Source organism: Aquarana catesbeiana, linkage group LG01 (assembly GCF_042186555.1).
Source record: "Aquarana catesbeiana isolate 2022-GZ linkage group LG01, ASM4218655v1, whole genome shotgun sequence".
Taxonomy (NCBI): Eukaryota; Metazoa; Chordata; class Amphibia; order Anura; family Ranidae; genus Aquarana; species Aquarana catesbeiana.
The window spans coordinates 280435830-280458315 of NC_133324.1; the positions used below are offsets into that span (position 1 = coordinate 280435830).

Consider the following 22486-nt stretch of genomic DNA (forward strand, 5'->3'; position numbering starts at 1 on the left):
TATCTTTGCTCAAAGCTAGAAGAAACACACAAAAGGACACCAATGGGTTGATATACTAAAACTGAAGAGTGCAAAATGCGGTACAGCTCTGCAGAGAAACTAATCAGTTGTTTTTTTTTGGAAAAGCCTAATTGAACAAGCTGATTGGCTACCATGCACAGCTGGACCAGATTTTGCACTCTCCAGTTTTAGTAAATCCACCCCCCAAGAGTTTAAGAACACACAAAAACCCCTTTTAGCCACAATCATTTTTAGCCCAGGATTTTAGCTTTAAGCCTAGGTTCAAATGACTGCAGGGAATAAAATCGATTTCATTCCCACCTGTCAATCCTGACTTCGGGGGCGATTTCAGAGACATCTGTGCGGGTTCCTGCACAGATGTCAATGGAAATCGCACCCCAAAAGTAGTACAGAAACTACTTTTGGGAATCAGTGTGGAGCCACAAATGTGGCATTGCACTAATTCAAACGCTGCCATTGCCGACAATTGCCACCTTTTTGGCATGCGATTTGACATGTCAAATTGCACGCCAAATCCCATCAATGTGAACTAGGGCTCAATCTCTGTCTGTTTGAGGTATTCCCTACAAAGCTGAGAGGAAATATTAGGACACAAGTCCAATACATAATTTTATGATAAGAATGAAGATCAAAGTACTGCATTCATTAAAAAGTAAAAATATAATTTTATTGGTAGTAACATGTTAAATACTATTAAAAACATGATTATTTTGTAGAATTTGTTCCAAGACATAAAATATAGCTTTGATAACTGACACAAGAATCGGATCAATGCTTGCAGTTAGGTTTTGATCATGTTGACACATTTTTATTTATTTAAACGTACATGACATCTCACACATGGTTACATAGTTAGTCAGGTTGAAAAAAGACAAGTCTATCCAGTTCAACCAAAAAAAATAAATAAATAAAAAAATACAATCCCATAACCACAGTTGATCCAGAGGAAGGCAAAAAACCCCAGCAAAGCATGATCCAAATTGCTACAGCAGGGGAAAAAATTCCTTCCTGATCCCCCGAGAGGCAATCGGATTTTCCCTGGATCAACTTTACCTATAAATGTCAGTACCCAGTTATATTATGATTCAAGACCATTACATTTGTTGGGGTTCCTTACTGATTGACCATGATACCACATTTATTACATACTAAAAGCATTTTTCACTTTTAAAGATCCTTGAGACCTGCATCGCCTCTAATGTCTACAGAAGAATCGGATGCCTTGCTCATGAGCGTATATCCATTCTGCTGTGTACAGCAATCATCTAGTAGCACATGGATGATGAGGTCACTTCGTAAAGGTTTATTCCACCATATAAAAGATTCTTCTCTGTCAGACAAGGTAGACTGTAATCTGATTTATGGGTACTTGAACTACATTACAAGGGAAATGTTAGAGCTGATATAGCTAGAAAAGATCATAAAATTATTAAAGGACACCACTCACTAGGAGAGGGATCGGGATGCCATATATTATTATGGCTTCACAGTTCTTGGTGTATTCTTTCACATTAAGAAAAACATGTTTACATACACTGAAAATATAAATATATTCAGTTGCCCAAGTTTGTAGCCGTAGGGCAATATCTCTAGGGAAGGCCCATTTTCATCTTCATACTGGAATGTCCTAAGCCGTGTAAAGCAAGTTCCTCCTTTAGCTGAACTAGCTCCTCCCTTAGGGAGCCTAGAGTACGCGGAGTGCCAATTTGTGTTAGTATTTCATGAGCTCGGAGAAGAAGCTCCCCTCGAATCAACAAACCTAAAACAGCAGAATGTACCCGGGAACACCCAGAAGCTGCAAGCCATGAAACACACAGGGAACCTGGAAATGGCAACAAGTGTTAGGAACAAACATTTTGCTAGTTAAATTCAACTTTTTTTCTCTACTAGTGTGTAGTATATGGGGCAAATTTGGAGTTCCAATATCAGTGGGCTTGGTTGACATTTCTAATATTTATGAGTACCAGAAAACAACCCCCAAACCCCTAGGACAATAATGGAAAAGCCAGTATGAGGTTTTTTCCACAGCTAAAAAATGCCGCTTTTAACAGATTAGGTCAATACTGGGGGTGATTGCAGTACTTTATGCACACACCGAGAACTTGCAAAGCGAGTAAGAAGATTGGGGGCTGTTCATAAAAAGATACATAAAAACAAAAAATGTTCCACAGCTCAATTAACCCCACGCTTCCAACTGTAATCTTTAGTGTATGGCCAGTTTACATCACACTTTACCTTTTATTATATAACTTACCATGCTGTTTTGTCCAACTGTGGTATTGTCTTAACTGCTCTTTTACTATCGTTGTTGTGGACTGCACCCACTGCAGCAAAACAGAGCACAAGGAAACTGTGCGTGACATGACACTTATCAAGTCATAAAGCAATGGATGCAAGAGGGAGGAAAGGAAATTGGGATCTGCAAACATATTGGGTTTATCCTCCTCATATAGAGCAACAGATCTGTAAAAACACGAGAAGAAGCACATCACAGATATTTTAGCAAAGAAATTAAAGCTGGAACACTGTCATATAATTTATACAAGACTTCCTACTCAGTATATTGTACTAAATGAAAACCATATTGCTAAAGTTAATGCTATTTGCATGTCATAACTAAACTTGAAAACTGCCATGTAGAATTATCCTGTTTTGCCATTACTGTTAACATACTTAAGCTCCTTTCACAAAAGCGAACTGATCCATTTTCCTCTACGGAGTGGCGGCTTTAAACGGATATGTGTCCGTTTCCACCTGACATCCAATCCAATACACTAAAAACAGACAGATCGGATGGCATTTGGGTGTAAACGGACAGTCTATTTACACACGACCGCCCAAAGAGGAGAGCGGGCTGTGTCTGACACAGACCAGCCATCCACCTGCTCTGCGGGGATTAGCAGACAGATTCCCTGCTGAGCTGGCAGAGTCTGCCCCTTGTGGAAGGAGCCCTAAAGCAGATCTATGGTCAGAGCATACACTTGCATCAGCACAGTAATAATAATACAAAAAAATTGTTATAATCCAATATAATCTTACTTGAAAAATCTGTCATATTTTGAGTGCTGGTCACAGAAGGCAGGTTCTGTGAATTCTGTTACACAGCAGTGAATATCAACAGAGCTTAGTGAATGTATCACAATATTCAAAGTAGTAAATATGTGGGGATCTTCACTAGGTACGTTTATAAACGTCAATATTGTTCAGATTAATAGCAGTAGGCTAGAAATAATTGACATCCAATGTGGAAATTAATAGGATTTAAAATTTTGACCATAGATGCCCAATAAAGAACTGTGTTAGCTGCATTTACAGACTGAAGCAAGCACTAAACTAAGCCAATTACCTTTCATTAAGGAAGGATAGTACAGTCTGCAGATCACATGAAGGCAGTTGATGTATTAGAGCATTAAAGGTCTCCTCATAGCCCCAGAAAAAGTCCCTTAGAAGTTCCAGGAGACACACAATGGCCCAGTCACTGTGGAAAGTTGTCTCGGGTGGCCGATTTAAGGCTGTCACAGCGAACCTTGTAGTAAGTTCTCGAACACCTCTATCCTCATCTTGCAGCAAATTCACTGCACATAATATGGCTCTAATGGAAAAATAAAGACAAGAGTGATGAAAAAAGAAAACTAATAATACACCAATAGTGAGAACTTCTTACCTTACAGCCAGTTGTGCAAGCTTCGATGTACCACACTTGAGAGCTAGTCTCACCAGGTCGACTCCAACCAATTGAAGTGCATCTGCTGCAGCTAGACGCAATGTCTCACAGGAAATGGCTGGGTCTGCATAAGCTGTGAGGATAGAGAGCCAGCGGGTAACCAGGGAGAGGTCATCCAGAACTTGACTACAAATCGAAAAATATAAACAGAAATGCAACCTAATTGGCAGTTATGCTTTTGGCAAAAAACCATAAAAATAAATAAAAAAGACTGGATGGCATAATAGTGCTAAATTGTGAAAAATTTACTGTTCTAAAAATATACTTAACATTTGACATTTCAGTGACTATGAATACGTTGTCTTTCAGTTGTCCCTTTACATTATACCTATGACTCCTGTACACAATACAGTACACACATTATGTCTTAACCTGAAAGATATAGTGTTTCTTGGTGCTGAGATGCAACTATAATTAAAGAATATATATAAAAAAAACAAACAAACAAAAAAAACCCCCACACATCCCAAACTATTGTACAAGTTAAAGCGATTAAAATGTATTAAAGCAGAGTTCCAGTAATTTTTTTGTTTTTTTAAAAGTCATCAGCTACAAAAATTTGCTGATTTTTATTAGACAGACACTAACCTGTCCCACGATCCAGCGGTGCACTCACCCCAGCCGTGTTTTCCCCGTGTCTTCCCTCGGCAGTGCCGGCATCTTCACTATGGACACCCGGCTGTATCACCTTGCGGCTTCACAGCCGGGTGCCCAATGCGCATGCGTGAGTGGAGCAGGACTCTGTGACTGGTCCCGAAGTCTTCCTGGACCTGTCATGTGTCCCAGAAGACTTCGGGAGGTAGAGGGGAAGGAGAATTTCTGCTTCCGATTGCCTAAGGCAACAGGAATGGAAGTGGGAGCAGGTACCTGTCAAAATCGGGTATCTGCTTCCCCTCTTCTCCCCAAAAGCTTAGTTTTACAAATAGGAAATAGGGAGGAGGCCTTAAAGTGGAAGTTCCACTTTTGTGTGGTACTCCGCTTTAAATTGCAGATTACCAATCCTTAGATATAGCAGCTACATTAGTTTTCCATTTTAAGGCTTTTTTCCCCCTCTTTATTTTCACCTGGTGAGCAGTTAGAGGGTTGAGACAAACCATTTACCACTCAGAGAGTGGTAAACCTCCACATAAAAAGGAAAAAAAAGGTAGTTTGCTGTAACTGCTTATAAAGTGTAGGCTGGAGTTCAGCTTCAATTTGTTAGTCAAGTCTAAATCTGCTAGTCTAAAACTAACCTCTCCCCAGACTGACAATACTGCTCTCCAAAAGGTGTTTGCTTTGCTACTTCATCCAGGAACTATGTTACTGGCTGGCTCACCAGATGAAATAAAGGAAAAAAAATAAAAAGAAAAAATTACGTAGCCACCACATCTAAGCACTGGTAAGCTGCAATATATTGTTTTGTTTTGGAGTATAATAATGCTTTAAAGGGGTTGTAAACCCGCAAAGTTTTTCACCTTAATGCATTCTAAGCATTAAGGTGAAAAACCTCCTTTAGTGTAGCATCCCCCCAGTGCCCCCGTTTTACTTACCTGAACCCTGTCTTTCCCGTGTCGGGAACGAGCACACCAGCTCCAGCCGGTGTCTTGTGTCCTGACTGGACAGAATGATGGCGGTGCAGCCATTGGCTTCCGCTGCTGTCAATCAAATCCAACGATGCGGGGGGCGGGGCTGAGTCTGGCTGTCTGTGTCAATAGACGCAGCAGCAGGACGCGGGTACATGCCCGCACAGGTGCCCCGAGGGAGAGTGCTTCTCTGACGGGGCACTCGAGAAGAAGATGAGGAGCCAGGAGCGCCATTGAGGGGCCACTCTGTACAAAACCAACTGCACAGAGAAGGTAAGTATGATATGGGTTGTAAAAAAAAAAAAAATCCTTTAAATATGCAAACATAATAATATTGTTAAAGCACAGCTAAAATCCTCATAAACCAAACCCATAGAAAATAATGACAAAACATTTAATTCTACCATGTAAGGTTCACAGAATATTCAATAAATAGATAAAAAAAATTATATTGAACAAATAAGATTTACAAGGGATCTGTTTGATCTTCTACGAAGATCCTGGTATTTAAACATAAACAAGGTAAACCAAATGTCATTACTGTGCAGCATTTATAGCCAATTTCATATAATTAAGAACCCAAAATGGAATCAGTATAATCAAGGCAGAAAATATTTACATACAGTCAGATAATAAAGACCTGAGTTGAAATTCAATATAGATCACACTGTCGGTCAAATTCTTTTTACTGACTTTCTGATAATTCTGTGAATGTATTTGGGGGAAAATTTTAAAACTAGGTTGTTTTTCTTAATTATTTTTTATGCATTCGAGTTAAAGAATTCTATACAACGATTTGTTTTAAGATAAAAATACTTTTAAGCTTTATTTATTTATGTTTTATTTATTTCATTCAGTTGTGTTTTTTACTATCAACTATTGACCTAGGGTAGTACATGGTTCATTCTTTTTTCTTTTATGCAAATAGTCCAATTCCCTACCTGAATTACTGAAAGCAGTTGAAACACTCCAAAAGGTCTTGTTTGCACTGATTTGTTCTTGCATGCTATCAGGGCCATGAAAGCCACATTAGCAGTCATTAAATCATTGCAGAGAAATATTTACTCATCATTACGTGCAAACCTCACAGGACCTTTAAAGATTTGACTTTAGGGAAGGGGAGTACTGCCCAGGCCCTGTATAGTACAACGAGGTCATCTGTTACACATTACCCTATCCGCAGGATTCAGTGCTGACTGACAACATTACTGGCCATCTCTGCTCTTGCATGTGGGGTCTGGGTACAGTCCCCTTTTGGCCTTCTAGCCATAGTGACTCATACATGAAGCCCTTCTCTACCCCAGCAGGGGTGTTAAAATGAGGGCAGAAATTATGGAAACTAAAGCCATCAAAAAGAGATCCTCAGAGAGATTTTCATACGTACATCCATCACCTAAGAACACTAGGTAAAACTGAGGCTTAGCTGAGCTGGGAGGGTTATGCCTAAGTATGGAATTCTTGCCATTTTGGCCAGTGCCCATTCACTGTACTAACCCTGCTATTTTGCATTTGTAAATCCAGAGTCTTTAAACTGTACACACACTACACAGCTTACACATTCATTGGTGTAAATGCAATAGAAGTCTCTTCTTTTATTTCCTATTAACAACCACCGGTATTAGACTTTTAGTTACCCATGTGCCAGCAGCAGGCTGAGTGTGGAAAGTGCATATCCTTGGATCTGGGGTCCTCCTTTTCTAGACTCTAGGAGGTGGAGGAGAACATTGATACACTCAATGTTCTTTGTGTGCGGAGGGTGGTGAACAAGGAGAGAAGGACAGATTCTGTGCAGATGGACATAGCTCTCTAAATGCAGACTGAGATTTAAATGGTGATCTTCTCCCAAAATGTTGTATAATGTATTCTGGAATTTAAACATAAGCAAAATGTGATAAGAAACAGAAAAGAACTACAAGGAATTAAAATATAATTAACAAAGCAATTATCACAAATATGTACAGTTAAAGCACTTTCCTTATATTCTTTAAAAGTGTATATTGCAGATCTTCAACTAATTTTACCCAAATGTGACCACATTTATGAATTTAGTAGGACTGCCTGGAGACAAAAAATACTGCTGAATAATGCAATTTGCCTTTTACTTTATTTACAAAGCAATATAAAGAAAACTGCTATATAAACAGATCGGGTTAGTTTCTGCAAAATAATACACTCACATAAACAGTGGTGGCACAAAAGTACAATAGATTGTCATGCAAAGCATAAAACTAAAGTATGAGTAAGTTGGTAACCATATCTAACACACTATACAAACATGAGACTGAGATACACACATGCTTCAAACCAGCATCAAATCTTACACTTGCACAAAGTCAGGGATTTTGTGGGATTAGAGTTTGATGATCATTAACACCTGCTTGGCATAATTTGTTAATCATACACCTATTTCATATGTAGGTTGTAACACAGTCATTAACTGAAAGAAAGACAGCTGTGTGGGAGGCTTACAACTGGGTGAGGAACAGCCAAACTTTGCTACTAAGGTGAGGTTTTGGAAGAACTTAATAAAGCAGATGAAAGACACATTATGCTTCCCTTTAACATCAGAAGATGTCCAGCAGAGCCATCAGCACCGTACTGGCAGAAAGCAGTGGGAACTGTCCGACCAACATGGAAAGAAGGCTAAGTGACTCAACTATGCAGGAAAACATAGGACTGGGGTGCAGAAAAATGTCATCAGGTGCTCTGGACTGATGAGTAAAAATGTGAAATATTTGGCTGTAGCAGGAGGCAGTTTGTTTTCTGAAGGGTTTGAGAGCGGTTCAATTATGAGTGTCTGCAGGCCACAGTGAGGCATGGTGGAGGCTACATTTCTACAAATGAAGATGTAGATTTGGTCAGGATCAATGGTGTCCTCAATGCTGAGAAATACAAGCAGACACTTATCCATCATGCCATACAATCTGCAGCAGGACAACGACTGCAAACATACAACCAATGTCATTAAGAACTACTCTAAAAGCGAAAAAAAAAGACTCTAAAAGCGTAAAGAAGAATAAGGTGTCCTGGAAGTGATGGTTTGGCCCCCACAGAGCCCTGATCTCATCATCGAGTCTGTCTGGGATTACATAAAGAAACAGAAAGATTTGAGGCAGCCTACATCCATAGATGATCTGTGGTGAACTTTATTTTGATTTGGGTTGTCCTTCAAAATGTCTGTACATTTGATATGCACACTCAGCATGATTATATAACAGTTGTACTGTCTAGGGGCTCAGGAAATGTAAGCACAACTGAGCGAACAGGATATTATTGACCATTCTGTGTTCTTCTATGTCATTGTAGGATTGAATTGCTGTCAAGTGTCTCTACTGATCACAGGTATCAGGAGGAATCTCTCCAACAGAAAGCTATTTTTTTGTTGCACAGGTTAAAATTAAATATACTGTAAGGTTTTCCATTCTGCCTTTGACTCCTTTGGAGAAGTTCCCCTCATTCCCTGTTCTGGGTATGGGTTTCACCAGAATATCAAAATGAGGGTATATCTCTCAAATAGGGACAAAGACAACAATAAAAAGCAAACATTCTATCCTTTCTTTGCTCTACTTAATACTAAAAAGAGTATTTTGCTTGAAGGGGAGCAATGAAACGTTGTAACCTGACCCTGGACAACAAAAATTTTGATTCACTGTAACACTGGCAGGCAAGGAAGTTTTACACGCGATTCCCATTGACTTCTAGAAGGACTTTGATGCACTTTCATGAAATGCAGTCTAAAGTCAATGGGAGTGCACCTAAATGTGTAAAAGGTGTATAAATCATGCTGAACCCGAACCGCAGCACACCAATGAGAACTCGCTACAACACTTTTTTAATCCCTCATACCTGTAATATGTCTCTGAAGGAATGGCCCAGAGAAGTGGGAATATCTCCTAACTGCTGATCATTCAACCACTTGAGCACAGCTGTGTCTCCATCCAGCAGAAGATGGCACACATAACTAGAAGCTTTGGGGCCCAAGGGGCTAGAAGCTTCACTGCAGAGTTGCCGCACACATGCCTCGTGGTAAGCCTCAGATCCTACCTGTATAAATAAAACATGACACAACAGCTTTAGAGACTGACAGACTGCCTTAATTTAAAAAAAAAACAGTTCCCTACTAAATGCTCTCACCTGTGTGAACGGCTCCTTTGCATTCAACTCCTTGCAGACAGCTGCCTGAACTTGCCTGGCAAAACCCTCTCCACAATGAGGTGACAACAGTGACAGTACATCCAGGAATGCATGCCGTATAAGTGGGCACTTCTGAACTGGGGACATCAGCCAGAACACTGGAAGAAGATGCTGGGCTACTTCCTCCTGTGCACTCTCTGAAATACTGAATTAAAAAAGGTAAAGACATGGTAATTTAGGGATGAAATTTCAAATCATAGCTACTCAATACCGTAGGGAGTTGGATGTATAAGTAGCATCTATCTTTATTTTAAAAAATAGGAACAGATTTTTTTTTTTGCCTACAAAACGATTGCTAAGCATCCAGCCTAACCATAGCTTCTTGGTTCTCTCAGTATGATCTTCCACACAAATTTGGATAGCAGAAATGTACCAGCTTACTGGAAGTTTCTGGAGACTGATGCACACAGGCTTTGACACATCTGAATGCTCGTTTATTTCCCATACCCATCTAAAACTTCAGAAGTGGTAATCATATCTGTTCTGTTTCTTGATAAAGTTCGGGTAATGTATGGTAATCATTATAAAAAATAAAAAAAAAGTGAGGGGGTTAAAGCGTATGTTACCACATTTCTTATTCCTGGTATGTGTCTGTTGTACCATGTACTGTGTTATAAAGTATTCTGTTCTCTTTGTCTTTCTTCTTTTGTGAAAAATTCCTGGTGATCCTGCCAGTCCCCCTGCTTTCCTATTTAAAACGGACCACACTAGGCACAGAAACACATCTCCACAGCGTGGTCAGTTTTCTGGCTTTGCACTCTGGATTGAGGCAAGTACGCACTAAAGAGGGATACGATTTGTTCATATTTCATGTCTGATGTTCAAAAAAAAAGGGCTGGGGTGACGTATTAAATCTGCCCCCAATTTGCATCAGTACTGTAAAATATTTTTAAAAAATCTGCACAATGTGTTTCTTTATTCCCAAGAAGTATAGTTTGATTTGACACAATTCCCAATACAAGAAAAATATTTAGATCAATATGTGACAAAATATCTAATCAAGTTGCACCCTGTAGCTTGAACACTCACCAGTTTCCCTGTAGAACTGAAGACAACAAAGCATATATGTGCTGCAATTGTCCATGTAACATATTGTGAGACACTCTTTCATTTCCTCGTGGAAGATCCAGTATCAGCTGAAGTAGTAAGTTAAAATAATTCTTCTCCTGTACAACAGGCACAAGGGCTCGAGCAGCAGCAACACGCACTGCATAGATCGGGTTTTTTCTCAGATCCAATAAAGGCTCTATAAGACAGCTGACAGCAAACAATGTATCATAATAAAAGCACGATAACTAGAGTACAGATTTTAATCACTGCTCTGTTCAGTAGGGTAATTATTGTATTTATGAGGGCAGTCTCTAGATGATGAAACTCACTGTAGATGATCTAATTGCCTCATCCAGCATTCACAAAGTATATACACAAGAAATAAATAAAGCACCTGGCATCAGCGTCTCCTCCAGGTTGTAGCTTGGCAAGGAGGGTGAGGATAGGATGTAAACTGGGGTGCAGCATTTTCTTTTTTCTTGCCATATTCAATTCCCTTAACAGGACATCCAGCAGACCTGCAAATCGCCGCATTAGAGCTCCGACATTCAGTGTGCTCTGCACTGCGCTATCCGTATCACTGCGGGATAACTCCAGCATGCCAACTGTGAGAGCAGCTGGATACAATGGGAATATGTTTATATTGTTATGGCTGTTCATTCACTTACACCATCAACATATGCAAGATAGAAACCGCTCAACTTACTGAAAAGCTGCAAAGCAGCATTACGCATAGCCCAGCATGGAGAACTCAGACTGATGAGTGCCACAGACATCATGGGAACGGCATGATTGAGCATTGTGGAACGAAGGCTAGCTGAGCGCAGCATGCTCTGCAGTGCGTGAACTGCTGTAACCTGAAACAAAGAAAACAAAATAATACAAACATTTCCTTTCGATGACAAAAGGCCCGTACATACGATGAGAATATCAGATGAAAAACAAACACATTTGGTGCGTTAGTCCGATAATCTATTCGCTAGTACACAGCTTTCAAGAGCCAATCATGACAGTTAATGCGAAAATATCCGAAGGGACAATCACGAAAATTGTTCTCGTACGATAACAGAACAAACAAATTTTGTATAATTAGTATGGTATTTGTAAATAAAAAAAAAATAAAAAAAAATTGTGTGACCATGACTGCGCATGCTCGGAAACTAAAGAATACATCACTTCCGAAGTTGTATTCTGTCTTGTGAGATTTTTCGTAACTTTAGTAACATATTGGTTTTCGATATGAGAATAGCATGCAAACCCCCCCCCCCCCCCCCAAAAAAAAAAAAACCGATGATTGTGTGTACCAGGCATTATTTTGTTACTTTAAAATGTGATTCTTTGGGGGGTTCAATAGTTCTCACCTGGGGCAAGTCTCGTGTTTGGTCCCAGTTGGTGGGGAGCGTTTTTTTAGCTAATGTTAGCAAAGACAATACACACGTTTCAAGCAGTGGGTGTTGAGGTCCCTCAGCTGATAGGATACACTGCAAGAGAACAGGAAAACCAGCAGCTCTGCGAGTGACAGAGAGGGTGGTCTGAGACTGGGCCACAAACAATGCCTGTAAAATAAAGAGCATGTCATTTTTGACATATAAATTGAAGGAACCCCAAAGGGTCATGTACAATTATTTTTGGTTGTTCCTGAGCTGCTTTTCTTCCCCACATATGTTAATATGAATGCAAAGGCCACTCAAAGCACCCAGAATCAGCATTAAGCAAACTATCTGAGCTACTCAGGAAAGGTAAAAGTCCCAAACACATGAAAAGATACTGTATTTGACTTGCTTTAACCACTTGCCTACTGGGTACTTATACCACCTCTCTGCCCAGGCCAATTTTCATCTTCAGCGCTCTCACACTTTGAATGGCAATTGTGCGGTCATGCAATGCTGTACCCATATGAAATTTTTGTTATTTTTTTCCCCACAAATAGAGCTTTCTTTTGGTGATATTTAATCACCACTGGGAGTTTTATTTTTTGCTAAAAAAAAAAAAAAAAAAAGACCGAAAATTTAGAAAAAATTAAAATAAAACGGTTTTCATATTTTGTTATACGATTTTGTGAACAGGTAACTTTTCTGCTTCACTGGATGTGCGCTCATGAGGCGACACTGTTGGGCACGGATAGGTGGCACTGATGTGGAGGCATGGAGAGGTGGCACTGATAAGCGACACTGATGATGAGCACTGATTAGCAGTACTGATGGGCACTGATTAGCAGCACTGTAGGGCACTAAGGGGACTGATTTCCCTCTAACAGAAGCTGGTTAACGGCTTTCTTCTTTTCTTCACGCTGACAGCGTGAGGAAAAAAAAAAAGAAGGGAGATGACCGGTTCTGTTTACTTCCGTGATCAGCTGTCAGCCAATGTGATTGGCCGAGTCCCAAGGACTCTGCGATCACAGAGTGGGGTGCACGGGCAGAGCCAGAACGGGAGGACATCCATCTGATAAAGAAACTTACTCTTCAGCTAAGTTGATAATATTGCATCTTCCACATTTTTTTTTTTTTTGCTTCTTTTGAATCTTTGGATCAAACAGCATTTAATAAGACGATCAACTTATATTGGTGGATAGTTTGCCTACCTGTTCCATCATTTCCTTTGGTAGCTCTCTCAACTTTGGGTCTTTATGATGAAACAATGCAGAACAAAGTCTGGTAAATCCTGCACTGCAGCCATCTACAGCCCCCTACAGGACACACAAAAACACACCAAAACTCAAAATTGACAGCTAGACAACGCAGATTTATGCATTTCTGTGTCCATATTTTTGGACCTGACCAACAATAAAGCAATGGAATGCCTTAGTTCGAACTACTAAAAACATAAAACAGCTCCACAGTATTTTAGGGAAAATATTGAATTGTCTAACTTCTTCATTTATTCATAATAATCCTGCAACATTGGAGCGTTTTGTTTGAAAAAGTAACAGAAATAGTGTGTGTGCTTTGGTAATATTCATGTTTGTCACTCTAGTGGAAATTACAGGTTGAGAACCCAGAGCTGTGTGTAACTCTACAACCCCTATATCAATACACCATCATCTTCAAGGTTCTTTATTAATTGAAAATAACCCAACCTCTCCACTAGATATCCTTGGTACTTACCCAGTGCCGACATCTCATGAATATATCATGAAATGCAGCCATAGAGCCCTGTACTGCAGAGAAGGGGATCAGAGGAGCAGAACCAGAGATCAGTTTCTCCACCAGAGGCCCAAGGAACATTCCAATTTCCTGTTAGATTGTCATAAAGAATGGATGAAAGATAAGCAGGTCTCTGTGTTGTTAAACTGTTCAAATACGGTTATGATGCTTCTTGGCCTTCCTACCTTTAATGAGACCCAGAAACAAGTCATAATGAGGCTGTGTTCCTCTGAAAGCAGAATATTTCCTTGTACTTCCTCCCGACCTTTCCCATGTGCAATCAGGTTACGGACAGCATTGCCCATATCTTCAAATGAAGGGGCTGCTATACCTGTGTGACAAGGAAGCGCTGGTTAAAACGATACAAAACTAATGTCTTTTGCTGATCACACATGTTGCAATATTAGCAGTAAGTATTCTGAAACTGTCAAAATACAATGAATGCTGCATTTATTTTTAAAATCAGAAAAATGCAGCATTCAAGAATTGCAATATCACCTTCATTTGCTCTACATTAAAGTAAAACTATAAAACAAAATTTGTAATCCACCTGACAGTGTCTTACAACTTTAAGGAAACCTATTGGTGCAATAGCTATGCTACGCAGTACCTGAGTTCCCAGTTCTGCACACTCACTGGATTTGATTTACTAAAGGCAAATGGGCTGTTCACTCTGCAAATGAATTGTCCCCAGAGCTTAATGAACATGATGAAAATTCACTTTGCAAAAAATACCTAATCTCATACAAGGAAAATAGAAAAAAAAACTGCCTTTTTGATTGCACTTGATTTAACGATAAAAGTCAGCAGAGCTTCGCCTCATTCACTGGGCTCTGGGAAAAATTCCCTTCCAGGAGGTCCTAGAAGGCACACAAAGAGATCACACTACTGGAGTGTCCAAGACACCAGGGAAATAACCAGACTACTGAGTTCCACATACAACTATAATATAAAAAGTAGCAGCACCGCAGTCTTGCCAATCTGCATGTCTTGCTTACAAGTTAGGTTCCATTAGGGCTTTAAAAGCAAATCCTCCAGATATAGCTTAGGCTAAGTTTACACTAGCTTCAAAAGTAAGCATGTCATGGGGGTTTTTGAAGCCCCATGAATACCTGTAAAATATCTGTATGCATTAGCATGGCTGGTGCTGTTCACGTGGTTAGGTTTGTGTTGTGCCAAATAGACCCGATGTGTCATTTGCCAGGCTTTACCCCTTACATAGTTACATAGTAGGTGAGGTTGAAAAAAGACATAAGTCCAACCTATGTGTGTGATTATATGTCAGTATTACATTGTATATCCCTGTATGTTGCAATTGTTCAGGTGCTTATCGAATAGTTTCTTGAAACTATCAATGCCCCCTGCTGAGACCACCACCTGTGGAAGGGAATTCCACATCCTTGCTGCTCTTACAGTAAAGAACCCTCTACATAATTTAAGGTTAAACCTCTTTTCTTCTATTTTTAATGAGTGGCCACGAGTCTTGTTAACCTACCTTCTGCGAAAAAGTTTTATCCCTATTGTGGGGTCACCAGTATGGTATTTGTATATTGAAATCATATCCCCTCTCAAGCGTCTCTTCTCCAGAGAGAATAAGTTCAGTGCTCGCAACCTTTCCTCATAACTAAGATCCTCCAGACCCTTTATTAGCTTTGTTGCCCTTCTTTGTACTCGCTCCATTTCCAGTACATCCTTCCTGAGGACTGGTGCCCAGAACTGGACAGCATACTCTAGGTGCGGCCGGACGAGTCTTGTAGAGCGAGAGAATTATTGTTTTATCTCTGGAGTTGATCCCCTTTTTAATGCATGCCAATATTCTGTTTGCTTTGTTAGCAGCAGCTTGGCATTGCATGCCATTGTTGAGCCTATCATCTACTAGGACCCCCAGGTCCTTTTCCATCCTAGATTCCCCCAGAGAGTCTCCCCTCAGTGTATAGATTACATTCATATTTTTGCCACCCAAATGTATTATTTTACATTTTTCTACATTGAATCTCATTTGCCATGTAGTTGCCCACCCCATTAATTTGTTCAGATCTTTTTGCAAGGTTTCCACATCCTGCGGAGAAGTTATTGACCTGCTTACTTTAGTATCGTCCGCAAATTCAGAGATTAAACTGTTTACCACTTCCTTCAGGTCGTTTATGAACAAATTAAATAGGATTGGTCCCAGCACAGAACCCTGGGGGACCCCACCACCCACCCCTGACCATTCTGAGTACTCCCCATTTATCACCACCCTCTGAACTCGCCCTTGTAGCCAGTTTTCAATCCATGTACTCACCCTATGGTCCATGCCAACGCACCTTATTTTGTACAGTAAACGTTTATGGGGAACTGTGTCAAATGCTTTTGCAAAATCCAGATACACCACGTCTACGGACCTTCCTTTGTCTAGCTGGCAACTCACCTCCTCATAGAAGGTTAGTAGATTGGTTTAGCAAGACCAATTCTTCATGAATCCATGCTGATTACTGCTAATGATAACGTTCTCATAACTAAATCTTGTATATAGTCCCTTATCATCCCCTCCAAGAGTAGTCCCGAGCGGAGCTATCCGAACCTACTCAGCTAGGTTCGGATAGCTCCACTCGGGACTACGAGTGGAGCCGAAAGTGAACGAGAGCCGCCGGAAAGAGCCGAGGACCGGCTCTGTGTATTTCAGCGCCGGCGGCGCCATTTTCAAATCGCGATCGGCGATTTTGAAGCCCAGAATGGCTGGGATCACTGGGGCAAGGCTGCACTGGGACAAGGCTGCACTGGGGAAGGCTGCACTGACAAGGCTGCACTGGGGAAGTCTGCACTGGGGAAGTCTGCACTGACATGGCTGCACTGACATGGCTGCACTGACATGGCTGCACTGACATGGCTGCACTGACATGGCTGCACTGACATGGCTGCACTGACATGGCTGCACTGACAAGGCTGCACTGACAAGGCTGCAATGATGGGCATTTAAATGTAAGTTTTTTTTCCCTTCAACTTCCCTCCTAAAAGCTTTTTTTCCTTAAAATTCCCTCCTAAATTGGGGTGCGTGTTATACGCCGGTGCGTGTTATACGCCGATAAATACGGTATTTTGGGCCCTTTTTAAATATTGGTGCTACATTGGCTTTTCTCCAATCAGCTGGTACCATTCCAGTCAGTAGACTGTCAGTAAAAATTAGGAACAATGGTCTGGCAATTACTTGACTGAGTTCCCTAAGTACCCTTGGGTGCAAGCCATCTGGTCCCGGAGATTTATTAATGTTAAGTTTCTCAAGTCTAATTTTAATTCTGTCCTCTGCTAACCATGGAGGTGCTTGCTGTGATGTGTCATGAGGATAAACACTGCAGTTTTGGTTGCCGAAGCCCCCCGATTCCCTCGTGAAGACTAAGGAGAAAAACAAATTCAATACCTTCACCATCTCCCCATCCTTTGTAACCAGATGTCCTTCCTCATTCTTTATGGGGCCAATATGGTCTGTCCTCCCTTTTTTACTGTTTACATACTTAATTTCTTGGGATTTTTTTTTTGCTCTCCTCCGATATGTGTCTTTCATGTTCTATCTTAGCCGTCCTTATTGCACCCTTACATTTCTTGTTGCATTCTTTAAAAAGTCTGAATGCTGATGATGATCCCTCAACCCTGTATTTTTTGAAGGCCTTCTCCTTTGCTTTTATATGCATTTTTACATTGGAGTTAAGCCATCCAGGACTTTTGTTCGCTCTTTTAAAATTTATTATTCAATGGGATGCATTGGCTAATGCCCTTGCTTATTATGCTCTTAGAGCAAACCCATCTATCCTCAATGTTCTTTGTTCCTAAGATTTTATCCCAATTTATGCCTTCTAGCAAGGTTCGTAGTTTAGGGAAGTTGGCTCTTTTGAAATTCAGTGTCTTTGTATTCCCCTTATGTTTCCTATTTGTGTGATTTATACTGAAGCCAATTGACCTGTGATCGCTGTTCCCTAAATTGCCCCATATTTCCACATCCGTGATCAGGTCTGTATTTTTGGTAATCAGTAGATCCAGTAACGCTTTATTTCTAGATGGTGCGTCTACCATCTGACCCATAAAATTGTCCTGCAAGACATTTAGGAACTGGCGAGCCTTAGATGAATGCGCGGTTCCCTCCGCCCAGTCTATGTCTGGATAGATAAAATCCCCCATTATAACACTTTCCATCCTTGCTGCAAATCCAAATTGTGATAGGAGATCTGTCTCACCTTCCTCCCTCAGGTTAGGGGGGCCTATAGCATACTCCCTATTATTGTGCTCTTAGCTTCATCGCTCTGGAGCTCTACCTTTAAGGATTCCACCTCCTCCCTAGCTCCCTTAGTGATGTCATCTCTCACATTCACTTGTACATTATTCTTGATATATAGGCATACCCCTCCCCCTTTTTACCTTCTCTATCCTTGCGATAAAGGGTATACCCTTGAATTTTTGCCAGCCAGTCATGAGAGCTGTTGAACCAGGTCTCTGAAATTCCCACAAAACCCAAATCCTCCTCGTACAACAGTATCTCTAGTTCACCCATTTTGTCTGCCAGGCTCCTGGCATTGGTGAACATGCCACGTAGTTTAGACCGGTCGCATATTATCCTCTTATTATACTTACCTTGGGTTTATGTGCTTTGGTCAACCTACCACTAATGTCCCCAAAACTACCCTCTGGAATATGTTCCGTGCTGACTATCTCTACCTCTGGACCCTCCTCCCCATCACCCTTCCCAAACGCTTCCACTGAAGTCAATGTAAATGTGCTGCAAATGCACTGCAAACAGGCCACAAACAACTCTATGGCGTTTACAGCTCGTTGGAGATGCGTTTAGAAAGGTTACTATCTAATCCACACAATAGAAAACCAACACAGAGGAAGGGTCTAGAAATGCATTAAAAATGCGTCATGAACGCATCAAAGACACATCTTAATTCAATAGGTTTGTAAATGGGCATTCAAATTTTCAAAGCACATGAGGCCTTAGTTAGGGAATGCAATACACATCTTATAGGGAATCACTAGGCCTCATTAACACTTGCTTCAACATGTGGCATTTGACCCACATTTTTAAAGCACTCGGAACGCCAATTAAAGCAGCTTTCACTAAATAAAATGGTTACCTTACAGTCCTGTACCACACACTGTTGAGTTTGCGCTGCCTGGCTTTATAATTTATAGCCCGTTTTGCTTTATTTATTTTATTTTATTTATTTCAGGTACTTATATAGCGCCATCAATTTGCGCAGCGCTTTACATATACATTATACATTCACATCAGTCCCTACACCCTCAAGGAGCTTACAATCTAAGGTCCCTAACTTACATTCATACATACTAGGGACAATTTAGACATGATCCAATTAACCTACCAGCATGTCTTTGGAGTGTGGGAGGAAACCGGAGTACCCGGAGGAAACCCACGCAGACACAGGGAGAACATGCAAACTCCAGGCAGGTAGTGTCGTGGTCGGGATTCGAACCAGCGACCCTTCTTACTGCTAGGCGAGAGTGCTGCCCACTACACCACTTGGTGCTTCAAAGCATCTCCAAAGCCTTCAAAAAAAGTCCATCACAAAGTTCTCTAATAGCACCTACAGCTGTTGAGGGGCACTTATTCAGAGTCAGCTTCGCTCTGATTTGGAGGTATGAGATATCCCAGGATACATTGGGAAACCAACAAGCGAACTAGAAAAACGTCATCAGCAGTCACTTCCTGTTCGCGTGTTTGTGTATGTATGTAAGTTTTATATATATATATATATATATATATATATATATATATATATATATATATATATATATATATATATATATATATATATATATATATATATTAGTGTCTGCTGCAGACGTCATATCTGGTGTGCAGCATGGAGCAGAAGGAATGTGAGTGGGGACAGGATACGTCAGGAGCAAACATCAGACGGGACACATGGTGTGCAATGTGGGAGCACTATAGCAGAAGGTGAGTGGGGACCAACAAACAAGGACTTAGCAGTAGAAATCAGCAAAGCAGAAAAAACTAGTAGATGTCACAAGTGGTGCGCAGCATGGGAGCAAAATAGCGGGAGGTGAGCAGTGAACGGAGAGAGTCGAGTGGCGGAGAATCAGCAGAGCTGGGGACCAGGGCATGAGAAACTAGCAGATGGGAGCAATATAGTGGGAGGTGAGAAGGGACCAGACAGAGAGGAGGATCAACAAACCGAAGTAGGAGCTGTGTTACTACTGAGTGGGGGATTAGCAGAGCTGGGGGTTACTACTGAGTGAGGGATCTGCTGAAAGGGGGTACTAATGAGCTGGGGTTCTGCTGAGTGGGGATATTACCGAGCAGGGGGTACTACTGAGCCGGGGTTCTACTGAGCCACTTTAAAACAAACAATACAAATAGAAAAACAATACAAACAGGGAATTTGCCAAGCTTCATTACTGCATCAAAAATGCATTCCAAAAGCATCTAAAACACATACAAAAATGCATGTTAGGCCTCTTTCACACGGGGCAGATCAGTCATGATCCGCCCCGTGAACATCCGCTTGCTCAGCGGGGATAGCTCCGCCGATCCCCGCTGAGCAGGAAGATGACAGGTGCATCGCTGCACACTGTGCAGCGACGGACCTGTCAGAGCGCCGCTCTCCCCTATGGGGGGATCGGATGATGACGGTCCGTAGTGTCCGTCGTCATCCGATCCGATCCGAAAACGGAGGAAAAAGTAGGTTTTTCCTCCGTTACACTTTTCGGATCGGAGCGGGTCGGATGTCAGCGGACATGTCACCGCTGACATCCGACGCTCCATAGGGATGACTGTATGTCCGTTTTTCATCCGAAAACGGATGGATGAAAAACGGACATACGGATCATCCGTGTGAAAGAGGCCTTAAAGTGGTAGGTGCTTTAATGTGTGATACTAATCAACTCAAGTGTAAACTAGCCCTTACTGTGAATTCAAAGGATAAGTTCACCTTTACAAAAAAAAAAGTAACTGCATTTTTTTTTTTTTTTGTTAGAGCCTGTAAAGCATCACACCCACAATCAGCAGATCATGGGTTTAATGCCACAGTCATGTAGACTGTCTGTGAAGCTGTCTGCCTGTACCTCCAATACAGGCAGGCGTTTACCGGATGACAGGAACCTCAATGAACTACCTAGAGCACTCAACAACGCCCTGGTAGCTCATTGCGAACTACAAGCTGACAGGCGAAAAGGCTGTCAGTACTTGTAGTTTATTGGTTGCAAGGGATCACATAGCCTCTCTTTGAACTGTGACAGCGAGCACGGGGAGAAGATCCCCGGCTTGCTGTCACAAGCGGGGGGGGGTGGGTTGGGGGGTGTTTGAGGGGTCTAATGCTGAACATGTTCCATGTTACATCCTAAATATCGATGTAACGTGATCAGAAAAGTAGTGAACTTATGCTTAAAAGGAAAAAAAAAAAAAGAAAGAAGACGGCATTCAATGAGCTCCAAGTAGTGATAAAGCATTTTTGAAAAACTGCAAACAGCTTGTGTAACCTGACATCAGTTACTCTCATTAATGTGCTTTAATATCCCATTAGAGAAGCGGAAGAGTGCCAAATGCTCTGTAAAATCTTACTTGCACAGTGCTCTTCAGACTAGTGTTTAGAGGTGAAAGCCATTGTGAACAAGGCCTAATGCTTAAAAAAGTCACTGAATTCTAATTATAGGGATGCCAAGATGAAACAAGACATCAAAGGCTCAAAAGAAAATTACATCCTCTAAAATCACACTACATACCATTTCAGGAGCAATACTGAATACTTTTATCTTCACGGCCTAAAACTATAAAGTAACACACAAGTTGGCAGAACTTTATTAGCGCCTAAAGAAAAATGTTGTTTCCTGAAAAATTCCCTGTCACTATCATATGGGAAGTAAAGGGGCTGCCATTGCAGGCCTCCTGAAAAGAAAATGCTAGTTGCCTGGCTGTGTCTGCCTGATGTACTTTTGAGTCACCCAGAAAGCATTGAAGCCAAAGCCTCAACATGACAGCCAAAGAACACTCTAAAAAAAGAGTTTTCAGTAATGGCAGTCTTCATGATTTGTCATATGATGGAGTCCCTTTAAAGAAAACTTGTGAGTCACATATCCAGAATAAGAAAATCATACAATTGGATAGCTCACCTGTTTGCTTCTCCTGCAATGTTTTGTTCAGCATGCCCAGGATAAAGGAAGTAATCTCCTGCAACAAACCCAACAATTCCAGAAGTAGACTGCACCAAGCAGGGGCAAGCTCAGCCTGGGAAATGGACAGTGAGACAGAAGATACCTCCAGCAGGCACAACCTCAGAGCACAAAGCACTCCTGATGACAGAAGAATATAACACATATATAGCAGTGAAATAACAGGGGCATATAAATTCCCTATCCTATAATGTGCATTTTAAGAAACAGTCTGAAACCAATATAATATTTAAAAAGATTAAGATCATTTATATTTTGGGCAAATTATCTTACCCGAAATACAGTCATCATTCAAATTAGTACTTTGTATTTGCTTTAGGCTATTCATCAAAGTCAACCACTTGCTGACCGCTCTCCTGTCAGCAAGTGGATATAACAAGCTCATGGCTGTAGGACAGGCAATAAAACAGTAAAGAAAATTGCACAAAGAACACGTGGCTATGGGGAGGGGAAGCCCAGGTGCAAAGGCAGGGACTGAGAGATCAAGAGGTATACGGGAATACATCCCGCTCCTAAAGGGTACAAGCATTTGAGTGACATCACCGGGGCACTCTGTGATGTAGGTACCCCTAGGGGGTCCAAACATCAACTATCACAAGGACCTTCAGGGA

At 41.1% G+C, this 22486-nt stretch overlaps 1 protein-coding gene across 1 annotated transcript in view; it reads right to left on the reverse strand.

The window, feature by feature from the left end:
• Positions 1 to 666: 666 nt before the first annotated feature.
• LOC141141541 (tRNA (32-2'-O)-methyltransferase regulator THADA-like) overlaps positions 667 to 22486 on the reverse strand; it is a 101069-nt gene continuing 79249 nt past the window's right edge. Inside the window, exons 17-31 of the mRNA XM_073629143.1 lie at positions 21816 to 21995; positions 13880 to 14025; positions 13656 to 13784; positions 13133 to 13237; positions 11913 to 12107; positions 11258 to 11408; positions 10946 to 11168; positions 10531 to 10758; positions 9442 to 9646; positions 9154 to 9351; positions 6942 to 7171; positions 3686 to 3871; positions 3368 to 3613; positions 2276 to 2484; positions 667 to 1843 (exon numbers count right to left, since the gene is read on the reverse strand). Of these exons, the coding sequence (XP_073485244.1) occupies positions 1611 to 1843; positions 2276 to 2484; positions 3368 to 3613; positions 3686 to 3871; positions 6942 to 7171; positions 9154 to 9351; positions 9442 to 9646; positions 10531 to 10758; positions 10946 to 11168; positions 11258 to 11408; positions 11913 to 12107; positions 13133 to 13237; positions 13656 to 13784; positions 13880 to 14025; positions 21816 to 21995 (2864 nt within the window). The 3' untranslated portion in view covers positions 667 to 1610. The remainder of the gene's footprint in view (positions 1844 to 2275; positions 2485 to 3367; positions 3614 to 3685; positions 3872 to 6941; positions 7172 to 9153; positions 9352 to 9441; positions 9647 to 10530; positions 10759 to 10945; positions 11169 to 11257; positions 11409 to 11912; positions 12108 to 13132; positions 13238 to 13655; positions 13785 to 13879; positions 14026 to 21815; positions 21996 to 22486) is intronic.